The sequence below is a fragment of the Larus michahellis genome, chromosome 11 (assembly GCF_964199755.1).
Source record: "Larus michahellis chromosome 11, bLarMic1.1, whole genome shotgun sequence".
NCBI classification, from domain to species: Eukaryota; Metazoa; Chordata; class Aves; order Charadriiformes; family Laridae; genus Larus; species Larus michahellis.
Window position 1 is genome coordinate 13,404,299 of NC_133906.1, and position 23,119 is coordinate 13,427,417.

Sequence of the window (23,119 nt, forward strand, 5' to 3'; positions counted from 1 at the left end):
AAAGCCGTACGTTCCTGGGATGGGGATGAAGTTTTGCCACGGTGCAAAACATGGTAACCTTCAGCATAGCCCCCAGCTCCACCCCGTCCCCTTTTACTGGCATCAGTTATTGCCTCAACAAATGCACTGCCCCATCTGGACACTTGCCATGTCCAAAATACCCTTTTGCTGCATCCACACCACCCCCAACACCTGTCAGGAGCTGTTTTCCTGCCAGACACTGGGAAGGATCCTTGATTTTGTGTTTCATGGAGCATATGCACCCCTGTCCCCTCCCAGGGCTGGGCTGCTCTGCCAGCATTTGTGTTTCACCCCACGTTTGCTTCCAACCAGAGTCTCTCCACCTCTTGCAACCGCTCTCCTCAGCTTTACCCTTGGCTCCTTGTTCCCTTTGTTTTTCTCATGCAGCATTTTCTACTGGGGAGCCAGTTCCAATATATTATGTTAAACCTTTTCTTGTTCCTCAACTTTGTCTGCCCACACACGACTCCCTGTTCTCTCACTAGACTTCTGGGTTATACATTTTTTGGTGCTAATTTACTCTATTAGTCTACAAATCTTTGGATACAGTACAGCTCTGAGTAATACTGTGGCAATGTATAAATAGCAAAGTGACTGTATTTGCTGAACACCTTGTCCTTAAGCTTCCTGACTCACCTGGAGACACTCAGCTGGGTGTGAGGGAATGGCCCCATCCTGTCATTACCGGCATGTTCCCAGCCCTGTGATACACCAGAGAGTGTGGTGGGGGAGATCAGAAACACTTCTGAAAGCTCCACATCAATCCTGTCCACATTCCTGCTCTCACCTACAGCCCTCTGGCAAAAATATGGCACAACTGACTTATAGCTCTCAGTTTGTTTGTGCTTGATGCTCACTGCTGGTTATTCTTGGCCTTGCTCTGGGATCGCGGGCCTCGGTGTCCAGAGCAAAGGCAGTGACTCAGGTGTGCAGGATTTGCAAACACTTGCCAGGATCTGCGTGTGCAGAAATGCCAGGGAGGGACATGAGACACTGATCAGGGGCCAGGAAAAGAAGGAGATGGATTTTCTGCCTGTGTGGAGAGCAGGCTGGGGCTGCAGCCTGGTCGGCTCTGGAGCAGCTCTGGAGCCCCGTCAGACCCACTGGACCTCTGTCAGAGCCTCTGGAGCCCTGTCAGCTCTGGAGCCCTGTCAGATCCCCTGAAGCCCTCTCAGAGCCCCAAAGCCCTGTCAGCCCCCTCAGAACCTCGTCAGATCCAGAGCCCTGTCAGACCCGCCAGAGCCTTGTCAGCCCCACGGAGGCCTGTCAGTCCCGGAGCCTCGTCAGGCCTAAACCGGCGCCCCCCCGCAGCCCTGTGCCGGAGCCCCGGGCCCACCGGGCCAGGCCTCCGCCGTCGAACCGCAGTGACACCGGCGGCGCCCCGCCCTGCGGCCCCGCCGTTCCCATGGCGACGCCCCGCCCGCCTCTCTCATTGGCTGAGGCCTTGTACCTATGGCCGCGCGGAGCAGGCCGGGCCCCTCCTTTCCTCGTCACCTATTGGCTACGCGGCCTCCGCAGCGCGCGGGGATTGGCTGAAGGCCGTGGAGGGGGGCGGGCTCTGGGGGCGGGCGCAGGCGCGGTGCTGTTATTGTTCCGCTGTGCCGCTCGGCGGCTGACTCGCGCCCGGCGCCGCTCCCTGCCCGCGCGCCGCCGCCATGCCGGTGAGCTCTGCCGCCATGGCGGATTCCGGAGGGGCCAGACCCCGCTGGGCTCCGGGGGCGCGGTGTGACCGGCCCTGGTGCTGTCCCGTTCTTCGGGCCGTGTCTGACAGGAGCTGCGGGGGGGTGGGGTGGGGCGGGGCGGGGCGGGGGGAGGCATGGGTTTGGGTTCGCAGGCCCCGCGGCTGCCTGCGCGGTGGGGTGAGAGATGGCGGGCGGCGCGTGCCGATCTGTCAGGCCGAGCGGGGCCGGTGCGGCGAAGGGCTGCGGGTGGCGAGAGTCCCCCGGGGGGGGGCCACCCCTTGGCGATGAGGGGCTAAGGCTGGCCTCGCCTCACGGCAGGGTCTGGCTTCCGCTCCCGAGTCCCCGGGGACGGTGCGCCGGCAAACGGCCTCCCCCCCCGACCGGAGAAGCGGCGGGTGGGAGGAGCGGGGGTGTCTCGCCGGGCTGAAGAGCCTTGTCAGCCCCTTCAGAGCCTTGTCTGGCTCGGGCGGCCTTCCTCGGCCTGCGTGCTTCTGGGAGGCTGCGGGTGACAGCGCGATGGAGGGGTAGCGTGTGGTTCATCGGACTTGCTAATTCTGTAGCTGATTTCAGAAGTTCTCTAGTACCTGTGGTGGTGGAATGGGGCTGCAGGGTCTTCCCCCCGCTGAGGTGAGACTGGGCAGCCCTCTGCTCTCACAGGGCAGCAGAAGCTGTTCCTGGCTTCTGCTGGGGCCTGAGAGGAATCTGCAGCTGGTGGGAGAGGTGCTTGGAAACGGGGTTTGTTTCTTGTTGACATCCAAGATAGCTGCTCAGCTGCAGTACCTGTCACCAGGGATTGTGTCTTAGACTTTACTGGATCACATGGGTTTTAGACCTCTTTAATCAGGAGAAGCATATGACATCAGATTAATCAGTGGTGCTTCAAAATTTGTATTTAACTACTTTGTGAAAGAAAAGGTTTGTGAGGATTTACAGTACAGCGTTTGAATTTTCTAAATTATTGAACTTAAAATTCATCAAGTACAGCTTGTTACTTAAATGAATTTCCTTCAGCCAGTGCTCACTGGTTTCTGCTTATGTCATCTGTAAGGTGTGAGACTTGTGTGCTCCAGTGAGAGCATGGTCAGTGGTAGTTCAAAAGAATGGCACGGCTGCACCTACTTGTAGCAAACTGCTTGCAGGTTATTTGCAAGCATTAAGTTGTTTCCTGAAGAAATTCATAGATGATCTTGAATGTGAAATTCTCCAGATTCTGAGGTAGCAAGCAGAAGAAGATTGTATTGACTAAGTAAGTGTATGTTATTCTCTCAGCTTTAATTATAAACCAGTTCTGGTTTTAAGTCCTCAAGTTCACGATCCTATGGAGATGTATGCATCTACTTGAGTTGATTGAACAGTGTTTGTGCTTAAACACACAGGTGTGTTAACAGTAGTATTACAGCCTGTGTGATTTTTTTTTTTTCTTTTTCAATAATTATAGATCAACAAGCCTGAGAAGCTGGACAAGCCAGAAAGCTGTGATAATGTCAAGGTTGTTGTTAGGTGCCGGCCTCTTAATGACCGAGAGAAAGCTACGGGCTACAAAATGGCAGTCAACGTAGACGAAATGAGAGGAACAATAACTGTTCATAAAACAGACTCTTCCAATGAGCCTCCCAAGACGTTTACATTTGACACAGTGTTTGGACCAGAGAGTAAACAGCTGGATGTCTATAATTTAACTGCAAGACCTATTATTGATTCTGTCCTAGAAGGCTACAATGGTAAGTCCCTTGTTCTTTTAAGTCAAGGATCCCATCTCCTAATCTTTGTGTTGGTGGAGTTCCTGCTGATCTTATTGAAAGGAGTTTCACCTTTTGAGGGCTGTAGCCCTGTATTGTTTCTGTTGTGGCCTCTAACTTAAAATAGCCTGAAGGTACTTGCTGTTCTGAGTACTTAGTGGTTGTACCTAGTATGATCATTAGCAGTGGGAGATCAGTGATGAACAAGACTCAGCTGAGGTCAGTCAGCTGTATGTTTTTATTCTGTATCTTCTGTTTGCAAAAGATATACGCTTTATCTCATTATCAGAATTCTCAGCGGCTCTTCACTATACAATTTCAGTAACCAGGCAGCTGCCACGGTCCTGCAGTAACTAGGTATGCATACCAGACTTGTGCATATAACTGCTGCATATCCTCTGCTAAACTTTGCTGTTTTAAACTAAGATGACTAGTTAAACACATCTGCCCTGCTCCACAGATAATCTGTTGCTTCCTACAGCTGGGAAGAGTATGACCATGATTTGTGTGTGTGTCTGTTATGCATGTAAATGTATTTTGTAAAGGAAAGCAGATACTAGTAAGGAAGCAAATTACTGCTTTCCATAACAGTATGCTATAAACAACAACAGATTACAAAGTTCTTAGAGGTTTGTAAAATGCCTAATAAGCTCTTGTGCTAACGCACCCAGGTTTCAGCTGATGAACATTCATGGTTCAGAAATTAATAGTTCAAAGCTGTACCAGGGGAGGTTTAGACTGGACATGAGGAAGCATTTCTATACCAAGAGGGTGGTCAAACACTGGAACAGGCTTCCTGGAGAGGTGGTTGGTGCCCCAAGTATGTCAGTGTTAAGAGGCATTTGGACAATGCCCTTAACAACATGCTTTAACTTTTGGTCAGGCAATTGGACTACGTGATCATTTTAGGTCACTTCCAACTGAAATATTCTATTCAGCTTTTTCCAAACTGTAATGTCAGTGGCTTGACAAGGAAAATAGGAGTTTTCAGCAGTGCTAGGCTAAACTTAAGAACCGGTATATTTCTGGGGTACCAGAGTCTGGGATCTCAGTAAATTTTCTGGATGTCTTTCTGTGCAGGCTGATTACTTAGTCTAAATTGTAGCTGACTCTGCAGGTTCAGAACTGGGCTTGTGCTGTGGCCTGTGTTGTAGAAGCCTCATGCTGTTTCTGCTGTGGCTTAGCGCTATCAATAATTGGTTTTGCAGTTGGTTTATAATCATCTTCCTCTAATTGACTATGTTATTAATTGGGCTTGCCTTTATTATTTGTGTGTGAGACCTAAGTGTACTAGCATTTCATACTTTAATCACTCTGTGCAGTTAAAACAAGCTGACTTTTTCTTAGGTATCTTGCAGGCTGGATAAAACAGTGGCTCAACTGTATTCACTGTGGTTGTCCAGCACTTCTGTCACTCCTAGCCTTGGTATCTACTGGAGTGGGTGGAAAATTTCAAATCTCTAAAAATAGAGGTGTTTAGTGCTCTCAGGTTAAGAAGGGATGAAGTAAAACTGTAGTTAGCAACTTCTTAGAGTTTATTCATATATTTTCTTATCCTTCAGGTACTATTTTTGCATACGGGCAAACTGGAACAGGCAAAACTTTCACTATGGAAGGGGTCCGAGCAGTTCCTGAGCTTAGAGGCATCATTCCCAATTCCTTTGCCCATATATTTGGTCACATTGCCAAGGCAGAGGGGGATACAAGGTAAACAGTTTCTCTTCAGTGCTTCTGTCTTTTGTGTGTCCATCTGTAGTAGGAGCCTGACCCTGACAATGGTGACTGAAATGGTACCTCTGGCCCTTGCTGAAAGTATTCCTGCTTAGGTGGTTCTTGATGGGGCACAATTGTGTTTGCATATCACTACATTTTCATTGCAATCTGTTATTGTGTGTGTTGGACTTGAACAAGTATCTTGCTAAGAAAGCTACCCAACTGTTTGTCCTCAGGTTTTTAGTTCGTGTGTCTTACTTGGAAATTTACAATGAAGAAGTGCGGGATCTGCTAGGAAAAGACCAGACACAGAGATTAGAGGTGAGCCTGCTGTCCTGAATGTGATTGTTTTAAATCAGTGAGCAATATTTTATTTTAAAGACCAGAGAAGCACTTGAAGGGAAGTGGGAGGTTGGGCTGCTCAGCACATGTACTGTTTCCTTTAAGATGCAGTAGCTGGGTAGGACTACTGACTTCTCTGAATCCTTTCCACTTAATCAGTTGTGTAGTGAGAAGCTGGCTGTTCCATCTGAGTCAGTTTCGTGCCTGCAATTCTACCCCAAAGGCCCCTCGGCAGTCTTTCTAGGAATTGGAGACTGAGATATCTGCCACCAGGGGAAACCAGTAGAATATTGTCCTGCATGAGTCTTGACTCCTTAACATTCAGAATCAGAGCAGCTGGAGTGTTTAATGTGCAAAAGAACCTGGAGGAGTAAATCACTGTACTATCGCAGTACCACTGAAATTTGCTATCGGGGATCTCCTAAGAATGTTCAGTCTAAACTGTTTCTCTCTTAGGTTAAAGAGAGACCTGATGTGGGAGTTTATATCAAAGACCTTTCAGCTTATGTCGTAAACAATGCAGATGATATGGACAGAATCATGACTCTGGGCCACAAGAACCGTACGTAGCCTTGCTGTGGGCAGGTTTATAGCTCAGACAGAACGAAGGTCTGGTTATGAGACCACAGTAAGCGATCCTAGTCCTAATGCTGGAAAGAGAAAGCCTGTTCAGCTGAGCAGAGCAAAAAGGATATCTCCTTGCAAGCCCCTTTTGTGCAGGGGCAGGTAAAGGTGGCTGTGCCTGCCACATCGGCCAGTGCTGGAAACAGCAAAGGGGAGGATGCAAAGAGGGCAGTCAGCATTGTCAGAACTACTACTGTGTGTCTTGGTCCTTTTCCCCTCTTCAGTTCTCATCAGGATGAGCAACAATTAGTGCTGTGCTGTGAGTGGGAAGTGGTTTATGTTTTCTGGAAGGCTTCGTAGTTAAGCTCAGATCTTTTATGATCTAAAGTTCTGACTGCTGTTGCTCTTAGCATGGATTGCTGTGTTCTTATTTCTCAAAATACAGCTGGTTTCAGGGATCAGCTGTGAATGCCTTCGGCTACTGATCTTTGTAGCCTTAAAGAAACAGATGAGAACTACTGTTGCTCTTGGGATGGGAGTCTGTGGTTCACTTAGACATAAAGCAGGCTGTAACACTTCTGCTGCAGCCAGATTGGAAATGTGCTGCAACTTCAGCGCTCAAGAATACAGTTTGCTGCTGAATCTGAGCATCCCTTTTCCATCTTCCGAAAAACAGGGTTGGGTAAAGAGGTGGGGATAAGTCTCCTTTGAGAGCAGGAATGGTGTTACAGGAGCATGTGATTAATTCTGAAGACAACATTGCTTTTTCTCTCTATTAAAAGGTTCTGTTGGTGCCACAAATATGAATGAGCACAGCTCCCGTTCGCACGCCATCTTCACTATCACTATTGAGTGCAGTGAGAAGGGGGTTGATGGAAACATGCACGTGCGCATGGGCAAACTGCATCTTGTTGATCTTGCTGTAAGTAGGACTGGCCAGGTCTGCCGTAACACGTGGTGGGCATTGCTGCTTATGTATGCACTGTTGAAGGCACAGTAAAGGTCATGTCCCTTGTTTCACAGCTAAAGCTTGGACTTCTGTTTCACACTTGTCTTCTAGGAAGTATTCACTTGGGGCCTGAAATCAGAGATGTACCAGGAAGAGTCTTTAGAGTAGCTATACTGTCCCAGTATAAGGGCTCTCTTGCTTCTATAAATAAATCATTAAATGGATAAACGACATTGGAAGGAGCTCTCCGGATAGCAGAATTGGGTCTTTGCAAGAGTTTTTGTGGTGTTGGGGTTTTTTTGGTTGTTTTTTTTTTTTAGGGGGTTGTGACCATGCAGTTCATCACTTTCAAGTTCCCTCCCTCTGTTGCTCACTTTGAACCAATGTAATTGTGCTGGTAAAATGTGTCTTTAGCCCAAACTTTACACTGGAGTATCTTTCCTTGGAGAAGATGCAGGCAAGGGGAGACTAAAGGGATTCAGTGTCTGCAGGTTAACTTTATTTACATGATGTATGTTTAGGTTACTCTATGAAACTCTTTAAAATAATTGCAGTGTTGCTTTTCTCCCTTGATCTGCTGATAGAAAAGGCTGGAGATGGTACTTAGCAGCTCCAGCTGAGGCGCCCTGTGACTGCTTGACTTGCTTCTTATAACATTTTTGTTCATGGGAACAAAATGTCTGTTTTCCCAGCTACATTATCAGTTAAGACTTGTTTGACTTGTCTCTTTAACAATGTCTGATGTACTTAGCCAGATTCTCTAGTGATGGATGAGGTTAGTGCCATGGCTACTGGCATGTAGTTGATCCTATTTGGAGGAGGGTGAGGTATTAGAGGATCCGTTGTAACTCTTGCTGCTTCTTGTTCCCTTTCCAGGGTTCTGAAAGACAGGCGAAAACTGGAGCCACAGGGCAGCGACTGAAGGAAGCTACTAAGATCAACCTCTCTCTTTCCACACTGGGGAACGTTATCTCTGCGCTGGTGGATGGCAAGAGCACTCATGTGCCCTACCGTAACTCCAAACTTACACGTCTCCTTCAGGATTCTCTGGGGGGCAACTCCAAAACCATGATGGTAAGCTGAGATGACTTTTCCAGTGCCAGCTATTGAGCTGCATTTTTACAGAGCTAGCGTAGTGACTTTGCCATAAGAACAGCCTGGCATTTACCTCTTTATTTCAGAGCTGTTTGCAGATCAGAACTTTTAATGTGATTTTTTTTTTCTATCTTTTCTCTCTGCCTCTGTAGAGATGAGGTTCTAAACACAGCGCAAATGTACACACGTGCATAAAATCAAGTAAAAGCTGTGCTTGGGTAGACAAAAGCAGCTTTGGTGTAGAAGCAGCAGGAAAGCTTGGGAAAGAGTAGCAGTGTGAGATCGGCAGAGCTGGGTATAGGTCCCTGAAATTATTTGTTCTGGGCTCTGACACTCTGTCCCCCAGTAACTCAGTCTTCTGTGTGTCAGTGTGCAAACATTGGACCGGCAGACTACAACTACGATGAGACTATCAGCACTCTGAGGTATGCAAACCGAGCCAAGAACATAAAGAACAAGGCCAGGATTAATGAAGATCCCAAAGATGCTTTGCTCCGCCAGTTTCAAAAAGAAATTGAAGAGCTTAAGAAAAAGCTGGAAGAAGGTGAGATTCCCCTTCCTCCTCTCTCTGTACCAATGCTTATTCTGTTTGAGTGTGAACATTCTTCGCTATTTGAAGTTGTCACACGAGTTTGGTAGCTGGTGCAAGTGAATTTCCTGGCTTTGTTTGCCCTGCTCTGTTCCAGGAGCCGTGTCCTGAGGGCAGCGGGGTGCTCGTGGTGGCCAGGCAGTGTGGCTTTGTCCTCTAGGTGGCAGTTGGCACTCGGATAAGTGGTGGCTTCTGGGCTGTGCTGGTGTGCCTGCCTCACCTGCTGAGCAGGAGGGCTCTGGCCACAGCTGGGCATGGTGTAGGGAATTAAAATGTACCATAACAAAAGGAAATATTTTCACTGTTTGATGGATGCATTTTTTTGGGAGAAACATGAACCAAATTTAACTGGAGCTGACTTTCAAACAATGTATAAGGAAAGAAGAAACTTCTTTAAGCCCTGTAACTTCATGGCCTTGTGATGCTATTTGTCCATTAACATTGAAGGACCCCAGCCAGAGGGGTGCTTCCTAAACAGTGACCTTGGCATAACATCTCTCCCCAGAGGGATGCTCACAGCACAGAACAGCTGTAGCAGTCAGTCCAAGATGACTTTCTGTTTGGGAGAGAAGGTATGGGGAGATCCTGCTATGAAAACTTTGTAGCTTGATGCTTCATCAGTGCAAGGATGCTTTATTTCCCATGAAAAGCATCCAATTTAGCTTTAACATATATACACTGACCTCACAGCATTAAATTGTTTATCTTGATTTTCCTTAAATTTTCTGAGACGTGGCAAGCTGTCTGTCTGCTCAACAGTTAATGACTTCTGCAGGTGCTCATCAGCTGCAGTTGAACACTGGTGGATTTGGATGAATGCTGCTGTCACAGTAACAAGCTGATATGAGGTAAAAGAAAACGCATAAAAACCCCCATACTATTCTGTTCTAGGGGAAGAGATATCTGGTTCTGAGACCAGTGATTCTGAAGAGGAGGATGAAGATGAGGATGGGGAGATTGGAGAGGATGGGGAGAAGCGGAAGAAACGGCGGGGTAAGGCAGTAGAGACTCCTGTCAGTGCCACCAGTTTCCTCTTATCCAGGAGCTGGTGTCAGAAACTGTAGCCAGAGCCAGGTAGGGGAAAAGTGGAGGTGTAGAGCTGCCCTACTGCCGCTGCAATTATCATGCCTCTCCTAGAAACGAAGCTGTTTGGTGCCATCTCTGTAGATGGACAGCTCTGAACGTGTGTAGTATCTGCTTCCACTTGGGTAGCTGTGCTTGTGGTAACATCTTCTTTTGTGGTGGCTCCCTGGTTGCCGCAAGGTGGCTGTGTATGGCTTGTGACTGGTGTTGTGGAACTTCCCCTGCTCACAGAGGTGGGAGGAAGAAGGCACCAAAGATCAATGGTAGGCAGATGTGTTTTTTATAACAATGGGAATGGTTGGAGGGGAATTCTGGCTGTGCTTTAGGCAAAGGATTCATCTGTCTTATGGATGTTCAGTAACTGACTCTTCTGGTTGATGTTGATAGAGGAAAAACTTGACTTTTGGGTGTCTATGTGCAAGCTGAAAAGCTGAATGGGAGCTGCACATCCCTCATTTGGGAGCACTGTGGAAATCCCATAGTGAAGTTTGCTTTATCCTACACAAGTGTTTAAGCTTCTGCATAACATCTAACCCCCAGGGGATGTTGCTGAACCTAGAACCGCAGGTCACTGTGTACCATGGGATGCTGTGGCTTCCAAGGAGCTTGCTTTGCCCCTAGAGCCTCCCTGATATTTCTTCGCTGGGAGTAGGGAAGTCAAACCCAGTGCTACACCTCAACTTCAGCTTCTCTAGTAAACTAATTTTGACGTTCAAATTGCCTTCCTGTCCTGAAGCACCCACATTTGTTTAAAAATTCCTGTTAAAGAATTCTTGCTTTAGATACACTCTCTTCATTTTGGTATCTGTCCAAATAGAGTCATAAATTACCTTTGTCATGCCTTTGATGATAGTCATAACAGCGTTTACTTCATTTTTCACCTTTTGGTAATTTCTAGAAGCAAAAAGGTTGACAACTGTCTCCATCAAGAACCAAGTCCTGCCCAAATCTCCTACCAAGAGGAGACCACCTTCAAAATGCTGCTTGAAAGGAGTAGAGGGCAAATAACTGTGACTTTCTCAACTTCCAGACAAGCTACTCTAAGTTCCCTAAGTGAGGGTGCTGCTCAGCAGGAGTAAGCACAGTAACTGTCCCTGTGCAAGCTGATTCTGCCTTGCAGAGGGAAAAGTGTACATTGCCAGGTACATAAGACTGGAAAGGACTCCTGGTCACTGAATCCTCTGCTACTGCAGATATCCACAGCCTTCTCCACTATGATCTGGTTTTCTGTGCTGTTGCTTGAAATGGAAGCTGCCTTGGCATGTTGGTTTAAGCTGTAGGCTGGTTAAGATGGGTTTTAACTGAAGTATCTTTCTGAGCATGCTGTTTTGTGCTGGGAAATGGTGGCTTTGCAGGCTGAGTCTGGGAGGGATCCTAGTAAATGCTTCCTAATGGGAACTTGTGCCCTTTTGAACTAGGTTGCTGGCCCTTCTGGGTTTCTTTCCTTTAGAACTAACTTCCCATCTGCATGTTTCTTCCTCTCTGGGTTTTTCTGTGGGACGCATTTCTGTTTTCCAGGCAGTAGCAGCAGCAGTAGTTCAGACTCCACATGCTCTGTCATAGAGAAACCTCTGGATAAGTCCTTCACTAGTGAGTGGGAGCTCTTAAGTCCTTTAAGCTTTGGCCTTTCCATAATCTGCACACTCCATTTTGCAATGCTGCACTCTTCCCTGCTATGTCTGTTGGAAAGATAAACCTGAACTTTTAACTGTGCTAAAGCATGCCTTTCCTTTGCTGCTTCCACGCTTGAAACAGTTGTTCAATGTGCACGTTGTTAGCTGGATGTGTGAGAGAGAATTAAGAAGTAATAGGTAATATTACTGTTAAAGTAATAGTAACAGTTAGACAGCTGAAATGGGTTGTGCTTTGTTATATTGGACTCTGCCTTCTCATAATTAGTTTTGGAGAAAATGAATGGAGCAGTCAGCAATCAAACAATACAAGGTTTATACTTGCAAAGAAAAGATGGTAATACTTTGTTGATTGGCTTTATTTTGGCAGGTACTTAAGAAAAAAAATCCTCAGTGGTGGTTGGGGTTTAACTGCCCCATGACATTAAGTTTTTGATCACTATGGGACTTAGTTCAGGAGGAGTAAGGGATCTAGATTTTAGTCTAGCAGTGAGGAAACTCTGGTCTGCTCCTGGTCAGAGAGAGGGCTCTGGGCCTTTAAAAACCCTACAGAAATAAATCATATCTCAGGACTTGGCTTGTAGGGACTTCACCCACTGTTGTGGTTATCCTGTATAGATGCAGCCTGCTCTCCGTTCTGTGTGGAGAGAGTCTGCAGAGTATTGCTGTATAGTTGAATTGCACTTAGACTAGTTACGTTAGTGGAAAGCATCAGATCAGAGAAAGTGTGGTAGCAGGTTAAGAAGGAACACAACCTAAGGGAGCCCTTTGGTTGGTCTCGTGATGGTAGGCTTGGAACCTACTTGCTTCAAACTTGCTCTTTCAAAACTTGCTTGAAACCTGAGTATTTTATTTGGATGAGGACAGTTAATAGCAAACTGCTGATGTGGCAGTGGGTGGATGAGTCCATCTCCTGCAAGTTTGGAGACAGCTCTGTTGTGGAAGTTGCACTGGTCTTTTGGTGATTAGGATAAGTGTGGCTCTATGTGGTTTGGGATATTAACTGTCCTCAAGCGTGATGCTTTTGCATGTGGTGTCTTTCATTATCCCTTTCCTGTTCTGCCTTTTTTGCTGCTCTTGCTTGAATAACCGAAACTGGCTATATACCTCTATGGAAGCATCAGTTACTGCAAATTAACCTACTAATACCCTGTGTAATTAAATGGAGAAATCTTGTGTTGAGACTCCCTATGTGTAACTGTCATGTATCTTGCAAAGAATTGGCTTGGAAACTTGATTAAAACTTAGAACAAGTCTTCCGTATGCTAATATTTTACAGGTAGTATAGCAGAATTAAGTTTCTTAAGAAGAAATCTACTCTCTTTAATTGTTTCTTAGGGCATGATCTTTGCGGCAGGCTTGTAATGTTATGTTTAGATTCTGCATTGCATTGAATGGGCAGAAGAATGCAAGAGTGAGCTGAAGATTATCCTGGTTATGCAAAGCACTCTGAAGTACAGAACTTTCTCTGCTTTAGCATAAAATCATGATGCGCTAATATTTGCTGTAATGGAGTTTTTTAGTGATGATTATCCTGTGTTTTCTACTCTAGAAACGTGCATATGAAATTAATGTTTGTTCTGATACAAATGATCTTTGTCCAAAATGATCAAAGCAATAATACATTTTCTTTCCTCCCCTTTTTATGCATATGCTGCCTCTCTGTGATTTACTTTCTACTTCCTGTTAATGCAAGATCAAGCAGGTTGGTGTAATTGATTTCCATCTCCTTAGAATACAATTGCAGAGCTTGTGAAAGGGTTTTAAAACTTGGTTTAGTTCATCTTTTTCTTCCAAATTTAGCATATAAGGGCTGTGTGCTAACAGTAAGAAGCCTTTATCTGGCTTATCTCTTTTTATAAGCTGAGCTCTGTATAGCACTTTCAGAAAGCTTCTTGCTCAGACTAATTAGAAAGAGAGATTTTTCCACCACAAATCCAGAAATAAGTGCTTATTATCTGATTCCAAAGTTTAGCAGATGGAAACTAAGGCATTGTTTGCTGTAACAATGAAGTCCTTACGTTGCTGCAAAACTAATTCTTGTGTGTGTGAACAAACGTATACAGTATGCACATATGTGCATGCGTGTTTGCAAATACAGTGCACTTTGTCTGTCTGCTCGAGGTCATATATGTATATAAATAAAGCTGAAGGCCACAAAGAGTGGTGGGAAGGGGAGCCTTTTACTGAACTACTTCCTTGAGCACATTCTGACTATATGCATTATGTCACTGTGAAAAACAGTCCCTTTACAGTGTATGGCTTCTGTTAGTTTCTAGGCATCTGGATTCTATGGGAGATTTTTTTTTTTCGTGTGTGGAGAAGAGCAAAACAAAAAAAAAAGATTCACTTGTAGTGAATAAAGGGACATTTAGGACTTTTGGGAGACTTGTGGATTTGAGGAAATGCATGTAGGCTGTGTTCTGGCTTACTCAAAGGACACCCGAGGTTCTCTGTATTCATCTGCCTTGGGCACCTTGGGATTACGATGAAAATTAGCTCAAGACTGGTGGAGTGACTTCCAAGAGCAGCAACCTTACACTTTGTTTCAAAATCACAGGTGTTCGGGACCAACCCTTCAGGCCAAGTTCAATGAGTTGCTCTGGCCACTTCCTTTGTAACCCTCAATGAAATGTACCTGGTTTGCTGTGGTTATGTTGTAAAGACACAGTTGATAAGCCACAGCAAACATCAGGACTTTTGAATCTGTGGGTTGTCACTTTTTACATAGATGGGATACCATCAAAAAGTTCCTTTAAGTGCCTGTTTTTCATAGGGCTGTTCTGAATTTCCCTAGTCTGTATTTTCGTAGTAGTGTGTTCTTGAAATAGCTACATGCTGACTTTGCAATTGGTAAGCCCATAAGGAGGGCAGTGAACGAGGGGTTTTGTGGGGATGCTAATGTGAAATTTGAGTATGTAACTCCTGGTAGTTTAACTCTTGTTGCTGTAGATCAAGGCGGTCTTCTGTTGTCCTTCATTTGGCTTAATCTGCATAGTTACAACATCTGAGTTTCCAGCTCAGACTTCTCTTTAGGCAGTGTTCCTTCTCCGACTGTTTTCTATTTCGGGGGCATTATGTTATAGTGTTGGTTATATAGCATTCCTTTTCTGTAGGAACTGGTGACAACTGGTCAATGTTAAAATGGGATTTGAAAGATTGAGTCGTGCCCAGTTTGGAGCTGACATCTAGTTAACTTTAATTTTTGTTAAATGCAAGTATTGAATCTGAACTTGGAAAAAATACTCTGATACAGAGGCTGTCTTATTTTTCTGTGAACTGATTTGTTTTCCCAATCTCTTCCAAAGTCAAAAAGAAGGTTTCCCCTGATAAGATGGTAGAGATGCAAGCGAAGATTGAAGAGGAGAGAAAAGCTCTTGAAACTAAGCTTGATATGGAAGAAGAAGAAAGAAATAAAGCCAGAGCTGAACTGGAGAAGAGAGAAAAAGACTTGCTTAAAGCTCAGTGAGTACCCTGCTCTGAGCAGTATGTATGGGTTTTTCCTTCCTTAATCAGTTATGATTGTGATTATAATCAGTTCCTTCCTTAACTCAGTTATGGGCATCTGGAGATACATGGTGAGGTGCCTGTCAAACTTTGTATAAACTGAACACCAGCTCTTGCTATTATCAAAGTGAAAGAGAAGCTTACTCTGCTTTCAGAGTTTGGAGCAGATGGAAAAGACAAACTTTATCCTTTTATCACTTCCTTCTTCTCTTAACTTTATCTAGTTGTCCAAGATAGCCTAGAAACATAAATGAATCCTCCAAAGCCTGGAGACCTGTGAAGAGCAGCAGTACTGTTGTACTTCTTGGTCAGTGGGCAATAGCTGTGCAGCAAGCCAGGTTTCCTGCAGCACACTGTCATGAGCATGTCATTTTGGGTGTAGGGGTTCTCCACTCTGGAGCTGAGAAGCTGCTGAGATTGCATTGGCCCACGCAGATAGGACAATCCTGCTGTCAGATGCCTCTCCAACAGCAGCCAGCATTCCTGGTTTGCATCTCAGCTGCTCTGCCTTGATATCTGTTTGCTCATTTCCATTTCTGTAGCTGCCTCTGGGTATCGCTGTGCTGTCAGGGCCCTTGGGGATGTGGTACCGTGGGTAGCCTGGTAATACCGCTGGTGCCTTGCCACCCCTCACAGAGGGGACTTCCAGCAGGAGAGACTTCTCTGCTGACCTGGTTTTGCTTGTGAGACAGTGATGGGAGCTAGAGCTCAGGGAACTCCCTGCATTCACTTGCACTGCCTCACCCCCACTTAAACCCTTGGCAGCAGGACAAGTTTTTCCAGCCCTGTGAATGCTGTCTGGGCTGTAAAACTGAGCTAGACCTGCTGCCTTGTGAGCACTGTGGGATAAAAGTTTTACACTTACCTGTCTCTCTAGACAAGAGCACCAGTCCCTGTTGGAGAAACTGTCTGCGTTGGAGAAAAAGGTGATTGTGGGAGGAGTGGACTTGTTGGCAAAAGCAGAGGAGCAAGAGAAGCTGCTAGAAGAATCAAATATGGAACTGGAAGAACGAAGGAAGAGAGCAGAACAGCTTCGCAAGGAGCTTGAGGAGAAGGAGGTGGGGTTATATGCTGTAGCTGTCTGAAAACAGCAATGGCAGGACACACCATGTTGTGTGCCTTGGCATTGCTCATGTGGATGAAACGTGGCTCTACTCTGAAAGCATGGCAGAAACTAACAGCTTTGGAGGCCACACGTTGCAGTGCTCAGCTGTAGGGCAGTGCAGTCGCTGGGGGTCTGAACCAGCCTGGCTAAGCCAGGTCTTTGTGCCCTTGGCAAATGCTTTGTTTCATTCAAGTAGTTTCTCCTCTTGTTCATACTATTGCAGATAGTTTCTTTGATTATGTTAATGTGTGGATGTCTGTACTAATTGTTGCACACAGCAAGAACGCTTGGACATCGAGGAGAAGTACACCAGCCTCCAGGAAGAAGCCCAGGGGAAAACCAAAAAGCTGAAGAAAGTTTGGACCATGCTTATGGCCGCAAAATCAGAGGTTAGTGTCTGAAGCCCTCAGCCTGTGATCATGGGAGGGACTGTAGCTGGGAAGGGTAAGCCATCGACTTAGTAACGCTGGAAAGAGTGCTGTATGCTTAGAAATGTCTTTCTGTGCTGTCCATTTGGCTCATGTAATTCAAAAAGACCTAGTTAAGTCTGGTGTCAGAGCTTCACAGGGGCAGGTTGTAGAGCTTCTCCCCAAGCCAAACTGAGAGGGGGTATGTGCAAGACCCTGAGATATCCAGAACTTCAAGGAAAAACACTGGTTATTTCCGAAACAAAATAAAAGTTGTTTGCTGGTGGCCCAGTCTCCAGCTCTGCAGCAGCCCAAATACTCCTCTGCTCTTAGCTCTCTGTCCTTTCTGCCTGTTGCCCTTATTGTCTCTTCCTCAGTCACACTGGATCGATGTGTCCTTTGGCTGGTATCCAGAGTTCCTGCTTCATCAAAAGTGCATTTTGTCTTTGGGCTCAGAGATTTTCCTTGAAATCTTGCCAGGGATGTGACTTGTCTGCACGCTCTTCATCTGCTCTTAGCTGGTGCAGAGCTTGGATTGGCAGAAGGCCAGTTTTTATGAAATTGAGAACTTTATGCTATTTTCATCCAGCTCTGAACTGGAACGTTTCAGAGGGTTTATTCTTCAGGGATAAATATTCTAGTACCTGTAACCAGAATTTGCTTTAGTTTCACAAAAACCTTGTACAAGCAGAAGACCGTTCTTTTTTTAGGCTGTTACCATGTGTTAAGCTAGTTCTGATGCCTCTCAACTGCCTGGTTTGTCTTCAGATGGCGGATCTGCAACAGGAGCACCAGAGAGAGATTGAAGGATTACTAGAGAATATTCGGCAGCTGAGCAGGGAGCTTCGTCTTCAGATGCTTATCATAGACAACTTCATTCCTCAGGACTACCAGGTAAAGACAGCCTAAGGCTGTGACATGGGACTGTGCTAGGCATGGCACACTGAGCCCTCTGGCTTTATTTCTGTCCAAAAAATGGAATGAGTTGCCGGTTTTTCCCTTCATGAGGTATTGAGAGTGAACTGATTGACATTTGGCTGCTGAGTTGGTGTGTATTTCTGGGAGCCTTTGTTTGCTGTGGCTCAGCTGAGCAGGTGTTACTTGGTTGCATTCAAGTATTTGTGCCATTGTTTGGAGTGTTGGAACCAGATGATGTTAAAATAGGAAAAGATGCTTTTGTCAAATGACTCTTGTAACCTGGTGGACTTCTGCTTGAAGTTCTGTTGGAAGATGATCAGAACTAGTGGGTGCCTTTGGCTCCAAAACCAGCACAACGATGTGAATAATGAATGCAGAATGGCTTTGGTGTATCTCTCAGAGGTTCTGATAACTTTAGCTACAATTCCATAGTTACAGAATCTGTTTTAGGGAAGCAGTGTATAATACGTTGGGGATTGTAAGCAGAGGGATATACTAATCTCCGATCTCTCACAGCGTGTTTTCCTAATGGTTTAAAAAAAAAATAATTAAATCACATTCACTGTGTATTTAACTGCGTGCCCACGCTCTGGGTCTCTTCAAAATCTCCTTCTTTCCACTGTGCTTGAAGCTGTGCTTCTGATGTCTGATATTAATACAAAGTAGTAACACTGAACTTGGAACTTCTCACTTCTTGTTTTCTTTGTGACCCCAATATCCAGAAAATTCATGAGGAGCTTAAGTATGATGCACACTAATTAATAGAAAATGTAAAAGCTTAATCTTTCATTTTTTCCATATTACAATGTGTGCTATCCTGATGACATTGGTGTAATGGGAAACCCATGCTTTAGTGGGAATTCCGATGGATACAATTTAGAATTGGTATTTTTCTCTTCTGTAGTCTTCAGAGTGTAAATAGGGGGTTTTGAACATGATATGGCTGTCCTGATAAACAACTTGGAATGGTCAACACTGTTCTTAAGCAGCTTGTCCAGGTCTTCAGGGATGTATGTTCTGGAAAATGCATCTAGAAGGTAAATTGTGCAAGTCTATAACTCTTACTGTTCTAATTTATTTCTAGGAAATGATTGAAAACTACGTTCACTGGAATGAAGACATTGGAGAATGGCAGCTGGTAAGCCAACCGACTGACTCGTGTGCAAGCTAATGTTAGCGCAAGCATCTGAGGAGTTCACTTGAGCCCAGAAGTGAATCGATAAAGCTGTAGTCAGTTTTACTGTGCACAGTAGACTATACTAACAGACCTTTCTTTCTTTAAGAAATGTGTTGCGTATACAGGAAACAATATGAGGAAACAGACGCCTGTCCTGGATAAAAAAGAAAAAGATGTGAGTGACTCTTTATAATCATGTATCGAATTGCGCACGTCTAAGTTCTGCCTGCACCTACCACTGCATATTTATGGGCAAACTGTCCTATGTCAATTTTGTTTTCTTTTGAAGAAATGAATCTAGTGTTACAAAAGCATTGTTGATCAGTGTGTAAAATGATTCTGATGTTTTTGTTTTGTGGGTTTTTTTGTTTTGGTTTGGTTTTCTTTAGCCCTTTGAAGTGGACCTTTCCCATGTTTACCTAGCTTACACTGAAGAAAGCTTGAGGCAATCTCTGATGAAGCTGGAGAGGCCGAGGACTTCAAAAGGAAGATCCAGGCCCAAGACGGGTAGAAGGTGAAGAACTTTGGAGTATTTATATGTAATGGGGGATTTACCCAAGGGAAGGATTAGGTTTGTGCATGCAAACTTACCGTAAATCTTCAAACACTTGTGTAATGAGAAGACAAAATACTAAAATTTTGTGCAGTATAAAGTGTTTACTGGTGCCAAGTGTGAGAGAACCAAGCTGAAATCTCTTTGCTGCAGTAAAATCTTGTCCAGAAAGACTTGTCTGGGAATTTTTCTGATGCCCTTTTGCCACATCCTCCTCTTCTGGGTTCTTGCTTTATTTTATTGTGTTCTGTGGTTGAGGTCAACATCTGACATGTTGACAGTGCATCTACTGTTACTACTGGAAAGTAATATGCTGTTGGGGGAGATTTCAGCATGGGTTTTCTTGGTTATTTTTGGTTGGTTGGTTTTGACAAATAGTTGTGGAAGAGTAACACTGTGTAGTTTTGACTTGAAATGTGGCTGGACCCTGTCCTTTCTAGACGGCATAATGATGTGTGTATGGTGTTATTTTTCCCTTTCCGCTCTCCAAACAGAAAACGTTCGGCAAAGCCAGGAGCCGTCATTGACTCTCTGCTGCAGTAGGTGTGACCTGTCAGAATTGCCGTAAAAATCAGTGAGTGTGTAAGATTTGGCCAGAGTTTGGAATTCAAGAGGTGGCACAGTTTGACATGGCTGTAAAATCCATGCCTTGCTGGTATGGAGCTTTATTTAAAAAAAAAAATGTATTTTTCCTTAGTTGCCCATATATTGTATGTTATATTAACATAATATTAAACTGGTATATAAGATGGTTGTGAAATTCCATGTGTTAAATGTGTTGTGCAGGGAAACTGTTGTTGGCACTCCTTGTTGAAATGTATAGAAAATAAGGGTTCTAGATGTGTGTTGAAGTGCTAGACATGTTAGCTCAAAACGGTTGATGAAATCCTACAATTTAAGGCTGGTAAATCTGACTTATGCCCTGCTTTGCACATAACTGGCAGCTTTCACTCGTGTCCTCTGTTGCACTGATCTATGTTTGAATGTGGTTGCTGCAAACCTTTGAATTAAGAGCATCAAACCCTTTTATTTAAATATTCCTCACTGTGGCTATTAACCCGATCGTGGTGTGTATCAAATACACAGTCCTTTCCCCTTAATTTGCCGTCTTGCTGTACAAAAAGTAGTTGGGTAGTGGAAACACAAACTACAAAAGTCTGAGACTTCTGGGAAGGGACCACACTCTGTTTAAGTGCAACAGAAAACAAGTGTGTCTAAGTAGTGCTTTTGTTTTTGCCTATTTGCTTGTGATCTGCTGGCACTGTGGAGAATGAGGCCTTTGCAGAGGCAAAAGAGTGCTTTTTTTCCCCCCCTCCTTTTAGGGCTGTGTTGCAGCATTGCTTTGGCTGCTTTTTATGCTTCTGAGCTGGAATTTTTTAAATATATGTGAATTGTTTTGTAATCTGAACAGTGGAGATTACTTACGGGGAATGCTATAATGCTAGGACTTGGCTTCAGCCTTGGGACTGTGAGCGTTATGGCTCCATTTTCTCATCCCTGGCTACCAGGGCACTGGACCAGTGCTCTAAACTGAGGGTAGATTTGAGTCTCCTGTATTTAATCAGCCATGAATTGCCTGATTTTCCCTAGAACGGTAACATCCCCTGAAACAACTGATGCCATTTGTGTTCCTGTGTAGATTACATCATCTCGGGTTTCTGGCTATGCTCCGGGAGGAGAAAAATTCTGGTCTCTGATGATAACCATTTGATTTGTGGTGGCTGCTCATTTTCTTTGATATTTATGCTGCTAATAGACACATATCACTTTAATACATTGCTTCTGTGTCGCAGAGAAAATGCATCTCGTTTGGTTTGTGTGTGCTTTGTAACTCATGCTGGAGCACATCAGCTGCAGGCATCGTAACAGTTCCCACGCCGGGGTGGTGGTAATTAGCTGTAACTTCATCTAATCTTAGTGTTACCTAGAGGTTTAAAAAGCTGTGATTGCTCTTAAGAGAAATTGAGTCCTTAGGCATGCCAGAAAGAACAAGACAGCTCCTTAGGTGTCCTGAGTTCTCACTAGTAGCCACGTTTGCAAATACCAGAATGTTCTTGTGAAGTACTTAAAGTAGTTAAAAGTTGATATTCCATTCTTACTGTTGTGATGCTTAACTGGATGTTACTCTGTAACAGGATCTGTAATAGTTAAAACTGGTCCTGTAAGGGCATATTTTGCTCTGGAGATATATTCAGAGCTATTCTAAATGAGTTGTAAGCTTTTCCGTGTTTTTTTTAAATGTGTTTTTCAGGATCATGACCTAGGAGAACAACATACTGCCCTCAGTTTTTTGGGGAGGGGGGGAGGGAATGTCTCCTAAGTTCATACAAGATCTGGCTTTGTCACCTGAGTTCATACAAGATACAAATACAAAACTGGCATTTGTTTTCTCTAGCCTAGCATTTACAGAGGTAAATACTCAGAATTGTCTGATCTAAGCTGTGGTTGGCTTTGCCCTTGAAGAGCTGACCTTACTTTGAATGTGCTTGGAAAGGGTTGGGTGATCTCGTGTTACGTACTTCTCATCAAACAAGACAGACTGAAAATGGCTTAAATGCTCTTTTGTCTTAGGCCTTGTGTCACTTCTCAGTCCAAGCAGATGCATAATGTTGGGATAACTGTTGTATTTCCCTTTGTGTTATGTCTTATGCCAAGATTGGTTGAGTGATCTGTTTTTAAGGGAGTTTCTCCTGAACTGTGCTTTCAAAAAGACTATTGAAAAGTCTTTTACCTGACAGACATCAGTGGCTTAAAGATACTACTGTGAACATGACACTGCATTTAAAATATTTAAAACTTAACTATAAAGGCATATGCTTTATGACTTAATGTTACAGTCCTGCTGCTGAAAACAATAGTACTCTACGTATTTAACTGAGCCTTGGGGCAGAGAAAACACTTAATAAATAATTGCTTGCACACCTTCGTAATTGGCAGATTGGAGAAACTGGTTGTAATCTCCTGTTACAAGGGCTTGGAGAACAAATTGTATGCTCTTCCAAGAGGACTTTAAGTGGAACACTATCATGGTCGTGATGTTCTGTCAGCTTAGCTTACCTTTTAACTGGTGTGTTTTGTTGAAGTTCTGGGAACTTTCTTTTAAAACCGGGGAGTAGCTTGCAGGGTTACCGTATGGGCCCTCTCTGCAGCCCTGGACAATCTGTGAATGTCTAATGGGTCCAGGACATGTTTTAATGTGGAAGGGGTTTGATTCATGTGGGTTTAAGAGCTTAATACAGCCATTCTCATCCCAGGTCAGTACATGCTCTATAGTATTTATCAAAAATCATATTACCATAAAATATATTGTGCGTGCTCATCTTTGCATATTGCTACTAGAAAATTCCTGTCATTCCAGAACATCGACCTTAACATTGAAGTCTTTGACGCTTTGTTATTTGATGTTGTGTAAATTAATTATTTCATATTTAACTTGTTCCTGATCCTTTCTTTAAGAGGAGGGGAAAACGGTCCTTAGTGCCTTTCACTGACTTAACACTGTCTGCACATGTCCAGCTGTCACCTTTCTCAACAGTTCTGCTTAGCCAGTCCTGTACGCAGGAAAAACTGCTCGTCGTGTATAATTTGTCTTCCTATTTATTGGTTTTCTAACTGTTTATTTCTGATTATTTTTTGTTTTATGATTAAACTTTATTCATTACACTGTATATATCAGTATTGTGTCCCTGGAGCATGTTCATACCATGAAATAAAATTCTTGATTCCTAGTTCCACCTCTGTGCATGTTTTTCAAATAACTTCATACTACAGCATCTTTCCGACTCAGTTGGGTCAGAAGGTGCGGCAGGGGAAGGGTAGCTGGAGTAGGCTGGGTAGCTCTGTGGTAGACAGCACTCACTGGAGAAGCCCCAGGGCAGCGGGCAACGGGCAACAAGCTCCTGTGGAGCAATGTGGATGGGCAGAACAAAAGAGGACCCTTTGCAAGGCTTCAGAGAAGGTTGGTGGGATGAGGCCAGGATGCAGATGATATGTACCCCGAGGAGCCGGTGAGCCCCTTGTTCAAGCCCATCCTCTGCTGGGGTT

The 23,119-nt window shown here is 44.5% G+C and overlaps 1 protein-coding gene across 2 annotated transcripts; it reads left to right on the forward strand.

Annotated features, from left to right (window-relative positions):
• Positions 1-1,611: 1,611 nt before the first annotated feature.
• On the forward strand, positions 1,612-22,809 carry KIF3A (kinesin family member 3A). Of its 2 annotated transcripts, XM_074603652.1 has the most exons (19): positions 1,612-1,682; positions 3,142-3,424; positions 5,005-5,149; positions 5,392-5,476; positions 5,954-6,059; positions 6,844-6,983; positions 7,887-8,084; positions 8,475-8,649; positions 9,586-9,687; positions 11,296-11,367; positions 13,105-13,113; positions 14,717-14,873; positions 15,793-15,973; positions 16,299-16,409; positions 17,196-17,321; positions 18,430-18,483; positions 18,629-18,697; positions 18,912-19,036; positions 19,570-22,808. In XM_074603652.1, exons 1-19 carry the CDS (start codon positions 1,677-1,679, stop codon positions 19,616-19,618), a joined length of 2,193 nt encoding a protein of 730 aa, XP_074459753.1. In that variant the 5' UTR covers positions 1,612-1,676; the 3' UTR covers positions 19,619-22,808. The 2 variants fall into 2 exon arrangements, with proteins under 2 accessions (XP_074459753.1, XP_074459752.1); XM_074603651.1 differs by lacking the exons at positions 11,296-11,367; positions 13,105-13,113 and having other exon boundaries at positions 19,570-22,809.
• Positions 22,810-23,119: the final 310 nt, after the last annotated feature.